General features: G+C 41.4%; 1 protein-coding gene and 1 long non-coding RNA gene across 2 annotated transcripts in view; one reads left to right on the top strand and one right to left on the bottom strand.

The window, feature by feature from the left end:
* Etfa (electron transfer flavoprotein subunit alpha) overlaps nt 1-17648 on the top strand; it is a 56774-nt gene extending 39126 nt beyond the window's left edge. The window contains exons 10-12 of the mRNA NM_001009668.1: nt 8363-8428; nt 11459-11539; nt 17389-17648. Of these exons, the coding sequence (NP_001009668.1) occupies nt 8363-8428; nt 11459-11539; nt 17389-17427 (186 nt within the window). The 3' untranslated portion in view covers nt 17428-17648. The remainder of the gene's footprint in view (nt 1-8362; nt 8429-11458; nt 11540-17388) is intronic.
* Nucleotides 1-22053, bottom strand: part of LOC134480178 (uncharacterized) — a 30533-nt gene that overhangs the window by 7855 nt on the left and 625 nt on the right. Inside the window, exon 2 of the long non-coding RNA XR_010054400.1 lies at nt 1-22053. This exon is cut by the window's left edge and continues 7855 nt beyond it. This is a non-coding gene — a long non-coding RNA (uncharacterized LOC134480178).

Below are 22053 nucleotides of genomic sequence, written 5' to 3'. Positions count from 1 at the left end.
TCTCTTATAAACACCAGACCCATCTACTAAGTCATCAAGTACCCACTCAGTAGCTTTGCTTCTAGACATTTTCCTGTAATGATTATTTGGAACCAGATTATTTGGAACTTTATTGATTGCTAACCGAAAAATATCAGCTAGTTTTCAATGTAGACTTCACAAATTAAATAAGCACCATTAACACTAATGATAGCAGTAACTTCAGTGACTTGCCACTTCTGTGGGTCAGTCTCATCTGGTCTCGTAATGTTCCAGGCATTTTCTCTATGGTAGGTGTATTGTTTGCTGTAGTTTCAGCTGACTGATGACTTCACTTGAGTCATATTATGGTACTATAACCTCATTTAGTCATACATGGTATAGTAGAAAAAGTGTTGACTTTATAACCAAGGACTTCTTAGGTTATAAAGCCTATCTTTTGAGAGTAGAGAGGGGTTGTTGATGGTGAATGAATGGGGAGAGGGTAGCCAAAGGTATGAAGTTTTCTCTGGGGAGCTAATTCCAGAATGATATTTAATATTGGGTTAGATACTTGAACTGTGTTGAGAGTAATTACATAAAAGTTTTTTTCAATGCTAGTGATTCAGCCTAGAGCTTTGCATATGTAGACAAGTGTCTGTGCTTGAGTTACTCCTCTGGCCCCAAGAGAATGAATCATAAGTCTCCCATCTCTGAAGGAAAGAAGGGGAAACATGATGACATGGGGTAGTAAGTGTGCTAGCCAGCTGGTTGTGGTAAACAGTAAACAGGAGTATGTATACCAATAATTTATTTTAAAAAATACCTTAATAAAGCTAGGAATAAAAAGCCTGCTTTTTACTTGGTGGATACAACTTCAGATAGCTAGTAAACCTGCCTAAGTCTGCTCTCTTTTATACAATGGGACTAGTTCCTTTGTTGTAGAGTTATTATAAGTCAGTAAAATAAAATAATGATCAACGGTATCAGTGCAGGCGCATCACCAACAACACATTTGTGTGATTGGCATACAGTCTTGTATCCTGATCACCCTTGAAGCAGAAAATCATGGGTGGGACAGAACTTCAGCTCTAAAGTGAGACTGAATCCAACTTCCATTCATGTAAACTGTAGTTTAGCCACAACCCTGCTTGACAATTTGGTCACAGAAGCAGAAAGCTGTTTGAGAAAAGAGCCACAGAGAGTTGTCTCGGCATTTTTGGAGCCTCTTCCAAAAAGAAGTCTTAAACACAACTTGGCAAACAGAAGAAATGGTTTGGCTTTTTAAAATGAACCGCAGGAGGATGAAATATAGCAATGTTAATGCATAACAGGCTTGCAATAATTAGAAAATATGGTTCAGACAACCTATTCCTCAAAGATACATTTGTTATTTGCTGAGAAATACATTTCTAGCCTCACCTGATGTGTGGCCTGTTTTCTGTTTAGCTGCAACAGTTGCTGCTTAGCCTCTGCCTCCAGACTGTTCAGTAAAGAGCTGAGAAGTAAATTCCCTTCTGCAAGCCTCTTGTCTCAGACAGCATGGGGATTTTGGTTTTGAGTGCATAACATTGACTCTGTACTTATTTAATGAGAACTATTTTAATTTTTTAAAGTGTGTTTTAATTTTTTTCATTTGGCAAAATGCAGTTTTTCATGTTCCTTCCCCCAACTCTATCTAGAGAGGGAGAATGTTGGTAGGAAAGAAATTTAAAACCTGATTAAATTTTAGAGTAGAAACAATACTGCCTTAGTTTTCTGTTCTGAGTGCTCTAGATATAACCAGTCTTGCTCATATCCATATTTCAGATAAACAAAAAGTAAGTTTCAATCTCTTCACTCTCCGTTGTTTAAAGTAAGGCAGATCTGAAGTTGCTCCATGCAGAATCACAATTCCAGGAAAAAAAAAAAAGAATTCATGAGTTCATGTTATAAACTAATTTCAGCTTCATTCATACACATGCACACATCACACACACCCCACACACACACTGTGCTAAGGATTTGCATCAGAGTTCATCCCAGCTGTCTTGCAGCACCATTTAGGAATTTAGACAAAAATTCTAACTTAACTGGCTAATATGTTTGTAGCCGTCCCTTTAGCTAAATCCCACATGTTGTGCTATACTCTGCCCTTTTTTGTGTTTCATTTCAGGTATTTTTTTAATTTCCATGTTAATTTTTTGATATCCTTAGGACTTTATTTTGAGGGCATAAGGTTTTAAGGATAAAATTCTTTAGTGGCAAACTATGAATATTTATTACTAGGAAATAAAATTTACTAGTTGGAGAATTGCTTTTTTAGAGTGTACTTCCTGTAGTAAGCCAGTAGAATTTTTATCCACCTTTGGTTTTTTCACAGTGGTCCATGTCAGCAGAATTGCAGTGTGTATTTGCTGGTTGGTTGGGACTCTGGTTGGCTCTCTCTGTGCTGCTCTGCCTCATGTTTTGGAACCAAATAACAGCCATCAGTTCTGTCTCTAGGCCACAGCCCACAGTGTCCTAACAGTGCTTATGAAAAGCTTCTCCATAGTTTGTTCTATTATTTTGGATTTGTAAAGTTTTGCCACTGGAAATGTGGTTAATCTAAATTGAGATTATTTTATTAAAATTAGTCTTAGCTGTTTCCTTTTACCATAATACAACTGACCAAAAATCTTAAATATGTGGCTTATAAGGTATCTCTATTGAATCTCTCTGTTTTAGGCTTAATAGTGTTAGACTACAGTCAGTGTTGTAAGTAGGAGATAGCTTTCCCTTTAGCCTCTGCACTCAGCTTCCCCAGAGAAGCAGGGCTCAGATTACATCCCTTAGAGTTCCAGCTTGAGATCTGAATCAGTGATATTAATGCTTCCTACAGAGGCCAAACCTGACTGGCCATTGAACTCATCAGGATCCTTAGATTTCTGTGGAAGTACTAAGTCAGGCCTCCTTCAGTTGGCCTTAAGTGTATTGAGTTAGAACTATAAAAGTTGTGTGTGCTTTGAAGGACTAAGAAAGTAGGGTCAAATAGACTGCCAAAGAGTAAAACACTGTCTCCACCCCCATCTGCTTCCTGCTCCTAAAGGCCTTTATACTTCTCAGTGGCCAATCAGGAACTGAGAATTTATACAAGAGACCAGAACTGTCATTCTTTTTTGCCCCTTTCCTTTATTATGAGTTTGCTTAAGCTTTGTTAGATTGTACACTTCTTGAGGACAAGGGCAAAGGACTTGCAAGCTTTTTCTTATTTGTAAGGCCCAACAACATCAACAATAGGAAGACCAGCCAACCAAGGCGGGGGAGACTGCTGAGTTGTGGAGTGCTTGCCATGCAATCATGAGGACCTGATTTCAAGCCCCACGTAAAGGCCCCATGGGATACTTCCTTTAAGTTGTTGGTTAGGAGAATGCCCCACCTCACACATACAAACAGTTCAAGCTATTACCACCATTCTTGGTTATCCACCAGAACTTGATGGTACATCCCTGATGTGGAAGATGTGGCATACTTGGGTCACAGAATGTGGAGAAATCAAGGTAGTACTAATCTAGAAGCTTCCTCCCCACTAGCTAGCTTTTATGTCAGAGGGTGCTATACAGGTTGACAGGAGAAAAATCATCAACAGTCTTATCTGGAGAGCTAGGCAAGATATGCATGTTGGTACAGTAGTGTCATGATAACATTGAGTGAGGAGAGGGGGTAATCAACCACTTTAAGGCCCACTCCATAGGACACAGCTCATGCCCTGATAACTGTAATCTGAGTCAAGCACCCAAGGGAGATCATAGGTCCTGGAGGAAAATCTACTACTATTATTACTGAAAGGATGTCATATCTAATTGTTTCTAAATGCTTACCTTTATACTCATAGATAAGTACCTCTCTCAACCCTCATCAGAAAAACTCTTTGCAGTGGATAGTGGTAAAGACAGACACACATAAGAGTTTCAAATGGAGAGAATAAATGACTTTGGATATCTGTGCCATACCTCCTTCCCTCAGGGCTCAGGGAACATCACAGAAAAGGGGCAGAGAGATTGTGAGAAGCAGAGATTGCAGTAGACTGCTGCCAGTGTCTTCTGGACATGGTAAGACTGTTCTCATGAACTCACAGTGGCTGTGGTTTCTTGATCTGGACAAGATCAAGCCACTCAGGATTTCAGCATGGATATGGCAGGGGTTCCCACCTCTGCCTGAGGAGCTGTTGTTTGTTGATGACTGTTCTTCAAGAATAAGACCTCTGAGAGGCTACCCAGGCTCCAGTAAGTAGATGATCCTGCAAAGCAGCACTAATTTGACTTAGTGTGTTTTAAAAAGGAGAACATGGGGAGAGTGGGAAGGATAGGATCAAAATACATTCTGCGATTATATGAGATACCCAAAGAATTAGTTTAAGATATGTTTGTAACACAAAATAAACCATATGAAACACTGCATACTCGTAATGCCAATGCCGAGAAAGTATAGAAATGGGGTGATCCCTGAGGCTTGCTGTCCACCCAGCCTAGCCAAATTGAAATTTAGCTTCAGGTTCAGTGAAAGAACTTGTCTCAAAAAATAAAGGGGAAGAAGATTGAAGAAGACACCCAGTATTGACCTCTGGTTTGAGGCTGCATTCATACAAAGTAGAAGGGGGAAAAAACCCACCTAACCATCACCATTAAACGTTTCCTGACCTGTACACTTAAACTTATTATTTGTATCACAGAGGATTTGGGCTGCCTCACTTCATTCAGCTCCTTTGAATTATAAAAGTACCCTTTTCTCAAGTTCCTGTGCTGCCATCTGTTGGAAAGTCATTGTAATAAGAGTGTGCATTAATAGTGACAGGCATAAATGGTGCCTTTCTCCAGAGTCGCTTAGTGTATAACCTGTTTGACTGTACAGAGTAGTCCTAAGGCCACCTTAGAGTACTCCACCCAGATCCACCAGTGAAATCAAGGTTTGAACAAATTTCAGACTGTGAGAGAAGGCGCATCAGTGTGCCTTGGGAAACTAGATACTTTGCTAAAGACTGAACCCTCGACAATAATCTTAAGAAATAGGGACTGTTATCGTCCCATTTTAAAGACAAGCAAGTGGCAGGGGCATAGGTTTGTATCTGAACAGGCTCAGGAGCCAAGGTTATTAACCCCAGCATGCTCTTCTGTGCATGTCTGTAAGCAGCATCTGAGACCTGGGGTTTGGCAGTCCATTGAGAGATCTCAGCCCTTGAGTTCTTTGGGTGGGTCTGTAGGTATAGGGTTTTTTGTTTTGTTTTTTGGTTTATAAATTGGGAAGCATAAGAGTATTAGAGCTTTCTTTGGGGAAAGCTTATTGGTGCCATCTCTCTGCCATATCACTTTGTCCTTCTCCTATCCCATAGCTTTATAACTTCCCAACAGAGTAACCAACCCATACTGCTACCAGCCATGTGGTGGGTCTGTTCTTCTGTTCCTGATCTTTCTTGTGCCATCTATCTATCCTGCCTTCCCTCCCTCATTCCCTCCCTTTCCTTTTCCTTTTCTCTTCCTACATTTACTAAAGCCCCTAGGATTAGCTTCAAGATGCCCCCTCCTCCTTCCAGGATGTCTCTGTCTCTAACCCCACCTCTTTCTGAACCTTAATTGCTGTTCTTCCTCCAACATCTTCTCTCATTTTCTCTCCCAGTTATTTTACTGATTTAGAAGGAAAGTGCCTAAGGGCAGGGATTGCCTTGTGTTGTGAAGCAGTCAGTATCTGAAGTGCTCCATAAATTAGCATCTGTAGAGTTTTGTACATACTAATTATTATTATTGAAACACAGAAAAATGCTTTCTGAAGCTTGAGGAAGCATCCATGGATATTAGTCTAATTGCCTGAACATGTTTTTTAGAGGAAGAAGAAAGCTTCTCTTCCTGCCTGAGAGCCACAGGACTCAATACAGCATCCTGAAGTCCCAGCTCCTCCTGAGCTCTTATTTCAGTGTTTTTGTTTTTACTCAAAGAACCAGGTTTCAAGACAACAAAATGAAGTCCCATTGGTCATGTGGCTCCATTAGGTTGTTGATCATAGAGGAGTCATTTCATAACCTGAAGCACCTGCCTTGGGTTGGCATTGGCCAAAATTCTTTTGTCTTCTTGGTACATTTATGGTGAAAGGCAATGGGATTCATTTATGGGAGGCAGAAATTCAAAGTAGACTTATGGTATGCTTGTATTTACTGCCAGAATGAACTAACATTTTTATTAGCATTTCATGCTACAAATGGAACTTTTAAGACACGTTGAATTTTAATTAGTATGTCAAAAAGAGTCATATATAGGACTATTGATCCATTCCAATGCTTGCTTTGAGAATCTACATAGAAGGGTGATCAGAAAGAGTGACTAGTGAGACATTTCCTATCTGAATAGTTTGCTTTAACATCATTACGTCAGCTGGGTGTGGTAACACATGCTGCAGTCCCGCTGTGCAAGTACTGGTATATTCAGGACAGAGCATGTGTTAGCTGTTCACCTTCGGTTTCTGTACTAGACTTGTCATCCCAAAACATAGTCTTCGAGGCAAATTGCATTTGAGATATATATATAGATAGATAGATAGAGATAGAGATAGAGATAGATAGATAGATAGATAGATAGATAGATAGAGATAGATAGATAGATAGATAGATAGATAGATAGATAGATAGATATTACATAAACATACACACACAGAGAGATAGAAATGGTCTCTTTATAAGAATAACTTGGGAATGGGGTTGGGGATTTAGCTCAGTGGTAGAGTGCTTACCTAGCAAAGCCAAGGCCCTGGGTTCAGTCCTCAGCTACAGGGGGAAAAAAAGAATAACTTGGGGGACAGCTATCTTGATTACCTTACTGGAGACAAGACTGCTTCCAAGTTACATGGAGGCACTGTGCTGTTCTGGAAGCACTTGGGCACTTTAGAATCTTAAAAGAAGGCTTGTGGTTATGCTAACAACGTGGGAGAAGGGCTGCTGCAGAGTTGAAGATCTCTCTGCTTGTGGTGTTCGGTCTGGTTACTCTTGAGAGTATCCTGGTGCTCCTGGAAAAGCACCAGTAGACAAGACCCCGGGAGAGAAATGCCCTGTGCATGTCCATGCCCGCCTAGGTTTAGGAAATATAACACTGAAGGACCGTATTACTTCCATGTCCCAGCCGAATGTTCTCTGATAGAGCGAGCAGTTGTTAGATTAATTCATAAGCAATAGAAAAACAAGGTGAGACCACCAGACACTGCCAGTCGCTTTGAAGTGTTTGCCTTGTAATAAAGTGAGTATTACTCACCCCAAAGTAGTGACATTCTAGTTACGTGGTCAGTGCTCCTCCCACCCAAGCCAGGGCATGCCAGGTTATGGGTGGGAAAAGTTCTCAGTTGAAGTTTTAATTATACTTAGTAGACAAAATAGAGCTAAGTGTAATTAAGTGCTCATTAAATCACTCTTCCATGATGACAGTTTAATTTTCAAACATTGGTACTTTAAAAATTTTTAGGTAAGGGGATAGAACAGTAGTTGACTATGATTTTCTTGTAATTACTGGGGACAGAGGGTCAGGAAGAAGTGCAAATGCCATCATTACTCAGAGACTCCCATGTGGGAGCCTTTGTGCTGTGTTCTGGAAAGCCTCACCCAGTGCTTTTAAGAAGTTTGTTGTGTGCCTGTACACACCCATCTATCCACCCATCTGTCTGAACACAGGCACACTTAGAACCTCTTGACACTAATTTGTGTTTCTGGCCTTTATAAATAAGAAGTTAAATAAATATTTCTTAATTACCATTTTTACAAATATCCTTTTGTGAGAAGGCAAACAAGCAAAAAAATCTATTTTAATACATTTGAATGTGTTTATATGTTAATATACAATGTATTTATGCTGCAAATGGGTAGATACAGCACCTGTGAATTGCATAGTGAGTGCCATAGGTGCCAGTGTGGAGCTGGGATGGTTGCTGTGGGATGCTGAGCAGTGTTTGATGCATTGTAAATGCTCAATATATGTATACATGTATTTTATACCACCACTACTATAGGAACTCACTAGAAAAAGAACCACAGTGCAAAAATTGGAGAAGAAAGCATGATTTAAGTGGTGCTGCAGGGTAATTCATTTCACATATCTTTTGCATAAGACTTAAATCACTAATGGTATACTCTTTATAAACTATTATATGGCTGGGACTGTCGCACATAGATGGTAGAGGGCTAACTAGCATGCACAAAGCCATATTGAACAAAGATTAAATTTCAGCACTTCATAAACGAGGGGTGATGCATGCCTATAATACCAGCACTTGGGAAGCAGAGACATGAGGATCAGAATTTCAAGGTCATCTTCAGCTAGATAGTGAGTTTGGGACAGCCTAAGATAACTAAGACTCTGCCTCAAAAGTGTTATATAATATAAATGCATATTAATAATGCAGTCTCTTGTTTCAGGAACTTTATATTGCTGTTGGAATATCTGGAGCCATCCAGCATTTAGCTGGGATGAAGGACAGCAAGGTAATTCTCTGCTATAATTAGGGTGCTAAGATGAAAAACTTTCACATTTCTATATACATGTAATTAATGTGTACTTGAACACTTCATATTACCATAGAAACTGAGAGACTGAAGTTGCTATCCCCCACCTTAAGTATATCATTAGAGTGAAGGGCAGCTGGTCACAAGGCACAACTGAACCTAAGCTTTGATTACTATGTGCTGGCCCCTGGCTGCCTGTGCCTCAGTTTCTTTGTTTGCCAAATGTGGGTGTTAGGTGATCGACCACCAGTGTCCATTTCAGCTCTGACACTCTGTGGTAGAAGATGTGAGACTTAAGAAACAATAAGGTTCTGATCCCTGATTCTTTTGTCTGCTTCACTTGGTGCCCTAGCAGAGCCACCCTCTTCTGGGTTATTAACAATGTGTGACTGACACAGACCCCTTTGGGGACTGCATATCAGATATGTAACATTATGATTCACAACAGCAGCAAAATCACAGTGATAAAGTGGCAGAAAAAATAATTTTGTGATTGGGGTCACCACAGCATGAAGAACTGTATTGAAGGGTTGCAGTGTTCGGAAGGCTGAGAACCACTGGGTTAGAGTATCAGGCCATCTTCATACCTCTGTAATTGTTGATGGTACACTGTGTAATCAAACACTTGATTTTTTTTTAACTCACTACTTGGACTATATTTGGAAATCCTCTGAAATAACTCTGAACATATATTTCAGAGTATGACATATTAACTCATGCATAACAATGTACAGCTTGAATTATGAACTTACCTTTCATGAAGACAGAGATGGATCTGAAACTCTGCATTTATCCGTTCAGATGGAAGCTGGATATAAAAGATGATAAAACTTTTAACAGGCTTGAGTTCTAACTTGAAGAAAAGTACATGAACTGTCTCTTTGTAGCTTCTAAATGAATTGGTTCAGATCCAGTCAGATTTCACAGTTGGATGGCAGGTTTCTTTACTGAACTCTGAAAACAGCAGTGCCACTGGGGAAAATGTGGCTTATGCACTAACATGCACGCATGCGCGCGCACACAAAGCTTCTTCTATACCAGAGCCTTACATTTTTTAGCTAGAATAATTCTCATGTGTCTAGAATACTGCTTCTCCAAAATAAAGGATTACGTGTGCCAAGAAGACCCTGATGAATATTCCCCTCACCTGGCAACAGGACTAGTTGCTGAGGGAAATCAAACAAACTTGATAGTGTATATCTAAGCAAGCTAGGAACAGCTGAAACCAGAGCTGGGGAATAATTTGTGACAATAAATGAACTTACCTTCACTAAATCCACAGATACATAATTAAATGATTAAATGAATAAAAGTTAATCTAGCAGATGTGAAGGCACACACTTTGAGTCCCACTACCAGGGAGGCTAAGGCAGGGAGATCATCAAGCCTAGACTAGCCCAGTCTATAGTCTTTTGACTCAAAAAAAAAAAAAAAAAAGAAAAAAAGAAAAGTAGAAAAAGAAAAAAGATTCAGCTATTATTATGTCTGTCTTATGTGGGAGCCAATGATTTCTGTTGGTAATTTTGATTAAATTCTAAAGTGGGATATTAGAATGCCTTAAATCTGATAATTACATTGTCTATGAGCTGCAGTTTTAATTAGCATGACAGCATAATGTGAGTTTTGATTATCGTAGCAAATTAGTATCTGTGCTATATATACATAGTGATAGTTCAGTAGTGTAGTTGGATACAATGTGTCCATTTAAAATAGGAGGAGGAAAGCCTGAATTTACAAGGAGCTATTGAGAGCAAATAAGGCTTTATCATAACAATTTTACAGTTGATAATCTAAGAATACTATTTCAGTAATCCAGAAAAGTATACCCATCCACTTTCTTTTTAATATCATTGTGGTTCCTAGCCCATTGTTATGTGCTCTTTCTTTTAAAATAACTTTTATATAGTAGGATGAAAAGCTTTCAGATGATTAAACTGTCAAATGTTTGACTAGGTGGCCTCCAAGAGAATCGTTAACTGTCATCAATTAAATAAATCTTTACTTCTAGCTGTGAATCAAGGTGCACATTCCCAGAAGAGAAGCACCTCAGTGAAAGCTGGGGCCTGTGAGGCAGTGTGTTTGTCCTTATGAGTTTGGATTTAAGACTTACATGTGAAACTTGTATATTGTTTCTGAGCTCGCTGTCATCAAAGCTATGCTGGCTCCAGTCTCACTTATTCTGTCATGTTCTAATGCCCCTTTCAGGAGCCCTATTAGGGAAATTAGACATGAGGCCTTTATTTTAGGTCAGACTATATCAAAATAATAACTGTATGTTTCTCAAGATACAATGACAGGTAGTTAGAAATTTAACTTTGCTCTAGAGAACTGAATTACAATCTACCACTCACTAAAACATGAGTCACAGCTCTAACCTTACTTACTGCAATAGTGTTTAAAGCAACTGTGGGAAATATGAAACCATTTCCCACTCTGTAAGAACCACCACAGTCTTTCATAGTTAAGACTGCATCTGTAGGAGGGAAGGCTAATCTTTGGTAGTTTTTACAAGAGACCCAAAAACTTGTTTGTTTTATTGCATGCATTTGCCACATACATGAGGACTTTTAAGTTCTTCTTTAATAGCAGGTTAGCAAGATAAATAGCTTATATTCTCAGAACAGACCCAGGATGATTTTAGAATAATAAGTGGAATAGAATATATAGGAAACAAAAGTTGACCAACACTATGATTTGGGGTATAGATTTGTTACTATTTTATCTAAAATTAACCTTTTTCCCACTTAAAAGAATTTCAAGAAGATAATAATTTTAAACTCTTTACTCTGAGATAGGCTAAGTGGTAAATATTTTACTATAATACAACCCAAAAACTTCTAATACATATATAATGTATACATATATAGTGTTGTCATAGAACCTCCAAATTGTTGTTGATGAATATTTAAATAATATTAGCATATTATAAGAAGGATGTTAAAACAGAATCACCAAACAGTATGGTATGTTTTCTTGATGAAAGTTCAACTCTGTATTTTCATTTCATAGACAATTGTGGCTATTAACAAAGACCCAGAAGCTCCAATTTTCCAAGTGGCAGATTATGGAATAGTTGCAGATTTATTTAAGGTAAGCTAGTCTTGAGAGGAATTAATATTACCAGCATTGCCATCCAGCAGATTGTTCCAAGTTAAAAGAAAGACAAAAATGTGTGTCGTGTGTCTGTGTACATGTAATATATTTTATAATTTTATCCTACTTTAAATGTAATCTCCCTGACAGCTTTCTGATGTTACTATACAACATAGCTTCTTTCAAAGAAATCCAGATTGTAAAATACCCACAGGCTCTTGGCACAGTGTGAAGTGACCATGCGTCGGAACTAGGACCACATTTAGCAGACGCACTGAAGAAACGACCACCAAGCTCTTCGTTCAGGGATTGCTGAGGACCTGAAGCCTTTGCAGCGGAGGAGTTCGCACTCAAGTCTAATAACTGGCTCAGCAAGGATGTTCTATTTACTGAGTTTGAAAGTTAAAGTCTTTCTCATGTGATAGTTTTAAGAAAAACAAGTTTTCCCCCATTTTACCCTACTACTCCTGATGTGTTTGCCTTCCCCATGAGAAAGACTACTTTACTTTAGTCATATAAACTTATTTAGCAAATTATAGCTGATGATCACCTGAAATGCAGTTGGCCACATTTAAAGGCACACAGTTCATGCTTGGCTCAGCCTGCCCTTGTTGCCCTGACCTGTGTGCAGAGTCACTCATATAGAAGTTGACACTGAGAGTAGCATTCAGTGCTAGGAGAGATAGGTTTGCTGGAATAGGAATCCCTGATATGAAACTACCTTGAGGGAATGCAAGGCACATTGGGAAGGCTGAAGCCTGAGAATAGAGACGGCACAGTTCCCAGCAAGAGCACTGACTTGGGGCAGTGAAGAATGGAGGGTGACCCTTCACCTACTCAGGGACTCTCCTGTTGGCTCAGACTGCATGTAAAATCTAAGAGGCTGCTCTCTAATCAGCAGAAGTCATCCTTCCACTCAGGGGACTGTCTGAGGGCCTAGGCCTTGTCCTGGGAAGAATGTTACCTTACTTCAGTGATGGTGAGGTTCTGTGTCAGGAAGAGTGCATGTAGGTCAGCTGCTCTTTTCTGACCTACGTGTGTAACTAGGGAGTTGTTTTGCCACTGAGATGTCTCGGTGAGAGAAGAAGCTGCTATGAAAAGAAGGGAGAGGTGTGTGTGTGTGTGTGTGTGTGTGTGTGTGTGTGTGTGTGTGTTTATGGATTAAAATCAGAGTCTTACAAATGCTAGGCAAGTGTTCTACCACTGAGCTATAATCCCAGTCCAGCCAAAAACCCTTCACAAGTTTTGAATTAGGACACAAAGTGGAGTTGTTATGATTTACCAAGGGCTTTAGTTCAGGTTCTGTCCTGTCTTGGGACTAGTTAGATTACCTCAGCCAGATCAGTACTGCTGAGTGTTACCTTCATCGTAAGTATTGTAATTATTATACTGCCTACCTTAAAGAAGGCAATACAGACTGTGATTATACTGTATCTCCTGCAGTCTATAATAAATATTAGCCTGTTTGTATTCTCTTCTGTTCAGATACATAGTAGGTGTTCAGAGTAATTGGTAAATACTATAAAAGGTATTAGAATGACCTGACCTTTTTATTATAATGGTTTTATAAATATAAAAATTCTCATACTAGAAAGTTTAACATTTTAAAATGTAGCATTCAGGGCTGAAGAGATTACTCAGCTCTTACTGTTCTTGTGAAGGATCTGAGTTTGGTTCCCAACATTCACATGAGGCAGCTTACAACCCTTGGAACTCCAGCTCCGGAGGATCCAGCACTGTCTTCTGACCCATGTGAGCAACTGCATTCACATACACAAACCTCCTCAAACGTGCAGCTTAGTTTTTAGTATCTTTAAAATGTGTAATTAGGGCCAGCAAGATGCCTTAACAGCTGAAGGCACTTGCTGCCATACTTGCTGACAAGCTGATCTCTAGGACTCATATGGTAGATGAGAGAACACGAGTTGTTCCTGTCCCACAAAGTTATCATCACTGCATACATAATCATGCATGCACATGCATCCACTACTTATACACCAATAAATGTAGATAAAATACATAATACACTGATAGTCTATTCATGCTGCTGTAAACTGAACCTACTGTTCACATAATTGCATCCCACTGCAGAGAAACCCTGTACCAACATCTCTGTGCAGTACATTCCCAGATCTACCTCTAGCCCACAGACTTGCCCATCCTGGCCTCATTGTACAATTGAAATTATTAATATTGTGATCTTTCTGGCCGGTTTCCTTGAGCCCAAGGCTCAGGTTTCAGCTGTGCACACTTCAGTCTTCATTTCTCTCTTGACAAACAGCGTCTATTGCTGACATAAGCAGCATGTTTGTCCAGTCGGTCGTTCCTGCTTTTGTTGTTATTGTGAATAGAGACACTATTAGCATTGACATACAGATTTCTCTACAGCCAAGAGTGTTCTTTTCTCAGAGTGGATGTAGAAGTCTGTGTTACCTGCTTTCCCAGCAGCAGTACAGCTAACATCCCACTAGAAGTGCATGGGGCTCCCAGCTTTCTGTCATGCACTAGCACGTTACTCCTTGTCCTTCTGACTGTACAGGTCCTGTGGGTGTCAAGTGGCTTCTTATGGTTTTCATTTTATTCTCCCCATAGCTGGTGATGTTGACTATCTTTTTGGATTCTTATCAGCCATTTACATATTTTCTCTGTAGAAATGACTTGTGTTTTTAAATTTCATTGCCTTTTTGTTATTGAATTGTAAGCAATATTGGTTCCAGAAGTAAGCTGATCAGGAGTGATTTCCAGTGCAGTCTCATTCTGAGGCACCTTTTCTCTTTCATGAGAGTATAAACATTTTAAATTTTGATTAAGTCCTCACTAGTTTTTTTTTTTAATCTTTTGTTACCTATGCTTTAACTGGTATACTTAAGAAAATTTTTTCCTAATACAGTGAGCTTCAAGTATATGTTCAAATCCCTGCTTTTATTTTCTTTGCATGTACACAGAGCAGAATGTGCTTGATCATAAAACAATTCTTTCTTAGCTTTTTAAAGACCTTCTAGACTGCTTTCACAGAGAATGCAGTGTTTCATACTCTTGCTGGCAATGTATAAATAAGCCTTTCCCCACAGCCTCACCAACACTTCCTCTTTTCTGTTCCTTTAATTAGAGCCATCCTAGGGATGGAGTAGTGCTATATAGTTTTAATTTGTATTTCATCAGTAACTAATGATGTTAAGGAGGTTTAAGCACATGATGCTTATTAAACATTTCTACCCCAGTCCCTTTCTTCCTTCCTCTCCCCCCTCTCACTCTCCCTCGCTCTTTCTCTCTCTTGCTCTGTTGTTTTTTTTTTTCAAGTGCTAGAGGTGGAAACCAGGGCTTCATGCATTTTAGACAAGTGCTGTGCTTGGGAATTGAACCATATTCGAAGTCTTCCATTAGGTTGTTTGTCCTTCTGTTGGCTTGCAGGAGTTCTCCATATCTCAATACAAAGCCCTTACCAAATATGTGATTTCCAAATATTTCTTCCCGTTGAGTAAAGTTTGATGTTTTGGTTTGGTTTGGTTTGGTTTGGTTTGGTTTGGTTGGTTGGATGGTTAGTTGGTGGGTTTTTGAGACAGTGTCTCACTTTGTTGTCCTGGATGACCTGGAACTCACTATGTAGACCAGGCTGGGCACAGAGATCTGCCTGCCTCTGCCTCTCAAGTGCTGGGATAAAAGGTGTATCACTATGTCCAACTTTACTCTAACTTTCTGATAACCTCAGATATACAAATGTTCTTAATGTTGGTGAAGTCCAGTCTGTTCATTGTTTTCTTTCATTACTTGGGGTTTTGTTACTGTATCTGAAGGTTGATGGCCAACCTAAAGTAATGATTTAGTCTTCGCTTTTCTTCTAACAGTTTCATGGGTACAGTCATCTGTTGTGAGTACATTTTTGTGTGTGGTACCTTCTCTCTTTTTCCATGTGGATCTCCGTTTGTTCTGCACCGTGTATTGAAGAGACCATAGTGCGTATCCCCATGGGTGGACTTGATATGCCCCATCTTCCCATTACAGCCACTGAACTCTCTGCTCCCTCTTGAACCTGCAGTATTTACTTCTGTTGGCTCCTCTCTTTCTCCCTTCTTCCCTGCCCCTCACCCTCAACCAAACTTTGTTTCTCCTCTAGGATGATATCCTAAATTTTCCTATTCTACATTGTTCTCTTTCTTTCTTAAGAATTCCTGAGTTTGTAGCAGGTAACACCATTTGTCTCATTCTCCTACATGCTGGTATAAGATGACCACATTTAGAGTACTACCTCTAGTAGTAGAATTGCTCAACAAACTCAATATGCAGTTGCTGGACTTTTAGAATGTCCATGAAGGTCAACAGCCCTCACCTAATCCAGTACATTTCAGTACACTGCAGAGAAATCACTTATCCAGAGACATCTCCACTCTCCCAAGTCTAAGGGGAACATGTTCATCCATGTTTATGGTAGTAGACTGCCTTCTTTTTAAATCCACGTCTTCCTAAGGGCCCTGGCTAAGTAGAGTTGGGTACCTCTGCACTATCTAAAGGAAAATAAGAATAAGAACCCAGGCCTTTCAGCCTTTACACTTAGCATTTCCCCTAAAGGATTATATAGAATATTTGTAAAGTCTGTTGTTGGTTTAAATTGTTTTAAGACTAATAAGTGATGGTGAGAAAATCCCCTTGACTCTGTTGTGGGGAATGTGGGGCAGGGACATTCTGAAGGGTAGTTTTGTTTTGTTATAAATGTTTGACCTGGAGAAAGATGTTGTGCTATGACTTTTTTTCATGAAACATGGCTGTCCCCACATGAGGCTCTGGGAGCATGTCCACCCTGTGACTGGCATGAGCTCATGGTCCCTCCACTGAGGAAAGCCAGGGGAAGTGGTGCCAGCACTTAGTGCTGCCCTGAGCAATTGCCTGCTGGCTCCATGGTAAACACAGGCCTTTTAATAGGCTGGGGACAAAGTGACATTCGGAAGAAACAACATGTCGACAATTTCCTTAATAAATTTTGTAGGAACGCATTATTTCCACCTGGTGGAAATGTAGCTCTCTTAAATAATTGAGAGGCTGCATTCATCAGTGTAACGGTCAACGAAGATCTCTGTGAGCTAGGACAACCCACAGCCCTTTTCAGGACTGGGTAATTGATATTTTACACCAGTGGCCCAGCTAGTGTTCACAATGTGCGTGTGTTGTCCCACAGTCCCCCTCTCGGCTCATGGCTGTTTAAGCAGTGAGAGAACATCAGACTCTAGCTACAGCCACTGTCCTGACAAGATAGGGCTGCAGCTAGCTGATAGAATGGGCATTGGCACAAAACCTGCGTTCTAAAGAAAAGCAATGACGCTGCCTGTTTAGTTCACTTGAATATGCTGTCTGATAGCAATACATGTTAAGAAAGCCAGTGAAATGTCTGTGCAGTGTGCAGTGCAAGAATGAGAGAGATGCTTAAGGAGGTGGCAGTTGTGAGTAGTGACACTGTGCAGACTTGAAGGAAAGTGAGGTGCACAGTGATGGAAGGAAGGGTGTTGGTAATACAGAGGAAAGTAGGAAGGATGCTGGGGGTACAGAGGTAAGAAGGAAGGATGTTGGGGGTACAGAGCTGCTCTGAGCCTTGGAGAAAAAAACAGCCTCCTGCTAGGTATTTCCAGTGATGTCTGGGCAGAAGGTGGCTCTAGCCCCAACAGCCTGTTGTCTTCATGCTCTCCTCACTGAGGGTTTGCCGTCCGTGTTGGGGGAGAGAACAAGTGAGCCTACATGGCACGTATTGTTGAGCAGAGGTCTGTCATGATTTTAGCCTATGGCCCCCAAAACTAATGGCCCTATCCCAGGGAGGGCTCAAGAAGTTTAACTACTACTTTGGTTTTTTTGTTTTGCAGGTGGTTCCTGAAATGACAGAAATACTGAAGAAAAAATAAGTCAAAATCATATCTTAAGGAAACTGTCAAAAGTATTCAGTTGAAATCATAGAAGTTCATAATCCAAAGAAAGAAAATATGCTAACAGCAGCTAGAATGCCTTTTGATGAATCAATTATTATATTCCTTTTTAATTTTTTGTGATTCCAAACAATTATTTTTGACATTTTCTAATTCTATAATAAAAAAATATAATAAAGTTTCACCTTCCTTTAAAATTATTCTCAGAAACATGCCTAGCTTCTTAATTAAAGAACAAATTGAAGAAAGGGAAGAAAATTCAATTTTAGGCTGGTGTGGTGTCATTCAACTTTAATTCCAGCACCCCGGAGGCAAATGGATTTGTGTGAACGAGCCTGGTTTACATAGCAAGTTCCTGGGCAAATAGGATTGCTTAGTTAGTCTGTCTCAGAGCTCATCACTGTAATCATCACCATCGCCATCACTTATCTCTTCGCCTGTCTTATTCATGGGTGTTATTTGTTTTAGACAAGATTGTAAGCTTGGAAAGCCTCATAGCCTGGTCACCCTAATATAATTGTTGAATGTCATATCCCAAAAGTTAAGAACTGGCTTGGCAAATTCAGAGCTACAGAAGCTTGATCTTAAAAGTGAATGTTCCAGGAAAACAGCTAACGTGATGAAGTAGACCTGACTTGAGCCTGGCCATGCTGGAAGCATCCGGCTGGCTTAACTTACATTTTAGCTGTCCATTTTAGGGTTTGTCAGTTTATAGGACTTTGCACCTGCAGAATGTGGGGAAAGGGAGGGACAACTCTGACACAGTGTAACCTCTTATGCAGTCAGTTTGGTACTACTGTGGATGTTTAAAATTCCGCTCAGAAAATATTGTGTCCTTTCCTTTATTCTCCTGGTTGTTTGCTCTGTGTGGGAAAAAGCAAGTGAACTCCTGCATCCTCCACACATGTAAGTCCTCTCTTACACTCCTGCCCAGGGTTCTGATGTACCAAGAGTACAAGTCAGGATGAGAGCAGGTCTCAGAGAGGCAGGTGAGGCCACAGCCAGGCCTGCAGGAGAGTCCTCTGCAAAGTAGAATCAGTACTGCTGACTGGAAGCACACCTTCAGAGACTGAGCTGGTGCCCTGCATTGAGCATGCAGCACTGGGAGGAAGAGATAGGGAGTGAGCAGTGAGGCAAGGGGTGCTGGGACCCTTAGACCGCATGTGGACAGCCTGGCCTCCCTCTGCTGCCTAACTCAGCCTGTTTTGACTCGGAATCACTTGCTGCAAAGCACTTTTGGCAGCTGTGGCACTTCAGCCTTGTAGTGAGGTAGAGGACAGCAGCAAAGTGATAGCTCTTCATAAGTCATAGACACGTCAGTACCATGGCATCCTAGAATACCAGAGTTGTGGGGCCTCTCGTGCCTCTGGTTGCCCCAGCTGAAGTAGTGAGGCACAGAGGAAAGGAAACCATAACTTGAACTGTCTGGGCATACGTGGCTTCTGGCCACCTCATCTAAGTGAGGTGCTTTTTAAGGACTTCTCCATTTACCTTCTATCTCAACTGCAAGGTAGGAGCAATGACAGATGGGATGACTGTAGGGGCACCCCACTGAGAGAGGCTGACCAGGGAGTACCCCAGGGAACACCTTTCCTCTGAATTGAATGATTATCCTTTCTCCCACTTGATTCTTCCTGTCGGCATGGCCCTCTTCTAGCTCCAAGAACCAGCATTTACTAGATGCTCCTGGTCATTTGTCATCACCATGGCATTTAGCATAGCCAAGTCACTTACCAGGGTGGTAAGGGCTGAGAAGTGTCCATTTTGATCTCCAGCTGTCATTGAGTGTACAAACCTAGTGTGTGTGTGTGTGTGTGTGTGTGTGTGTGTGTGTGTGTGTGTTCTGCAGCACAGTTGACTTGTTCACACCTATCCCATAAGTACATTGTGCCATGGTATTCCCACACAATAGGAAATTGGCAGCAACATTGCCATCTTACAGGACCGCTGTCACTTAGGTAGGTGTTCTGCAGCCCTTGACTATATCATACTTGCTGTGCATATAGCCAGGCACTGTCCTAGCATTTGCTACGCCTCCAGTCTCCATAATGATCCATAAATTATAATCTGCTTTTGGTGGTTTACAGCAATAGTTAGAACCTCCGTGAAGTTATATAACTTCTCCAAATTCAGACAACTTAACTGGAGCCCAGATTTGAAACTGAGCAGTCTGGCTCCAGAATGGTGATGTCACTAAATCTTAGTCTTCCTCGAGGAACAGGGAGACCAGGTCTACACAGTCATCAGCCTCAGACAAAGAGCACTAGGTGATTCCTGCCACCAGTGAGGCATTGTGGTAGAAAGGAGAGGCAATGTTCTGGGATAGTGCCTCCAGAAGTTTATAGAACTGAAAGTCCCTTTGAGTGCCAACTTGGAGTGTACTTAGAAAGTCAGTTATGTGGGCTGGGAAGGTGGTTCAGGGCTGCACAGTCAGGCTCTGAGTCTGTAACTAGTATCTTGTAAAATGTCTCGGCACACTGAGATGCCGAGATGGGCATAGGTGCATCTATGGGGCCTGGTAGCTAGCTAGTTTAACTGCTGAGCGACAAAAAATACAGTGCCTCAAAAAATAAAGTGGAAGGGGAGTGAGAGGAAGACAACCAAGGACAGTTGCTTGCCTCCACAAACACACACATCTGTACACACATACGAATATGTACGCACAAATATCCAGCTGTGGAGATCAGTTAAGGTAGAAACGCAATCCAAGAGGCCTGGTTTGAGGCGTCCCTTTTATCTTCACTGTTCTGGACCTGAGCCATCAATTCCCATGGCTCTCTTTGCCCTGGCTCTAGGACCTCTGGGAACTGGAGGAGGGTGAGGGCACTGTGCCTACTACCCAGTGTACTTCCATCCCAGGTTGGGTTGGCTGCCCACGGCTCTTGGGAATCTGGCAGCCTTTTTCTTTTGCAGGACAGCCCCATCCCTCACACAGCCCAAGGCCCAGTGGTGACAGTGCTCCCAGCGTGCGCAGTGCTCAACAATGCTGCAGGGAACATTTTTGCAATGTTTGATGGCTCGGCAGTTGTGATGTGTGGGAGCCATAACCTGGAGTAGCTTTAGTTTTGCTTGTCAGAGAAGACATTGTGCTAGTCTCTGAGTCATGGGCTGTTGAAGGCATGGTTGGTCCCCACCCTCATGAATTTTACTCAGAAGAGAGGAGATTCAAAAGCAGAGAGCAAACACTTGGCACTGCTGTTGGATACTCCCCTGTGGGCCAGACATGGCCATTCTTCCTGGGCTGGAGGCTTTGCATTAGCATGTAGGGTGGAAGAGGAAAGTGAGCTCAGAGTTCCTGTGGGTACTTGAGGCAGTGAGGGGCAGAGAGGTGGAGTTTGGGAAGTGTGGGTTAAGGAAGCCAGTTTGTAGGGGTCATTGACAAGTTTAGGCCCTTTCCCTCCAAACTCTCTGTTTCTCAAACTTTGCTCTCATAATGGCTCCATGAAAGTACAGCATAGAGGAACAGTCAGTTCGTAGAGACGTGCCTGCATTAAACCATTACGCGTCCTTTGCTAAAACTTTGTTGTCTGTACCCTTTGTTTTTTAGGCAATGTGAGCAGATACCCAAGAGAATAAACTAGGAGCTCAGCAGGCCGATCCTTAGCTTTTGTTTCGTCTTAGGGACACATCGGGTAATTTTTTTTTGAATACTTAAAAAATCCTCTTTGCTAGTTGGGGGCTATTGTTTGAATGTTTTATAATTCAATGTCAGCATATCGGGCAGAGCTTATGGTTCGCCCAATAAAATGCTTCCCACGTAAGCATGAGAACCAGAGTTCGGCATGTAAAAGTCTGGCAGATATAGGGGTCACCTACGAGAGGCTGGATCTTAGGACTGGCTAACTCGTAGCTAAACTAGCTAGAATTGAGTTTACTGAGAGACCTTGCCTAAATAAATAAAGCGCCATTGAAGAAGACTCCCAGATTTCAACTTTGGCTGTCCACATGCACACACACACGCTCCTGCACACTCTCAACTCATGCACATAAGCATGCCAAACACACAAAGTCAAGTAGAAAAAAAAAAAACAGCCTATTGAGTGTTCTATAAAGAATTCTGTGACCCAGTGCCCTGCCACTTGAGCAGGTCTTGGTAATGGAGCGCCACTGAGTTTCTGTGGAAGACCCATGACCTGTCTGGAAGACTAGCCAAACCTGGCAGTGTATTCCCGATTATGGAGGGAGGACAAGATGGAAGCCATTTGGAGGTGGTTACAGGAGTCCTCTGGCTTCATGCCCTGAATGGGTTTAGCTGAGAATGCTCTGGTTACAAAATGGGTCCCCGGAGACTGTGTAAATGGGCCCAGTGCTGTGGGTGAGGCTGGGGGAGAGCAAGCTTTTCCTCCCAGGGTAGCCAGGGAGCCGGGTTGCCGCCAGAGCCTGGGCGTGTCTCCGCCGGCTGGAGGGCTGGAAACCCCAGCCGTAAATGCGCCTTATGTTCTCATTCTGAAAGGAATGCTCAGTATGGCTGTGTTTCATGCTGCCTCTGACTAGGGGGTTTGTTTTGGTGGACATAAAAGTGAGCTGGAGAAAGTGGGAAACCCAGAGAACCCGGTTGATTGTGCCAGATGGATATAGTTAGCTGGAGGCTCTTGACTGATAATC

Source organism: Rattus norvegicus, chromosome 8 (genome assembly GCF_036323735.1).
Source record: "Rattus norvegicus strain BN/NHsdMcwi chromosome 8, GRCr8, whole genome shotgun sequence".
NCBI classification, from domain to species: Eukaryota; Metazoa; Chordata; class Mammalia; order Rodentia; family Muridae; genus Rattus; species Rattus norvegicus.
This window is presented reverse-complemented; position numbering and strand designations above follow the sequence as displayed.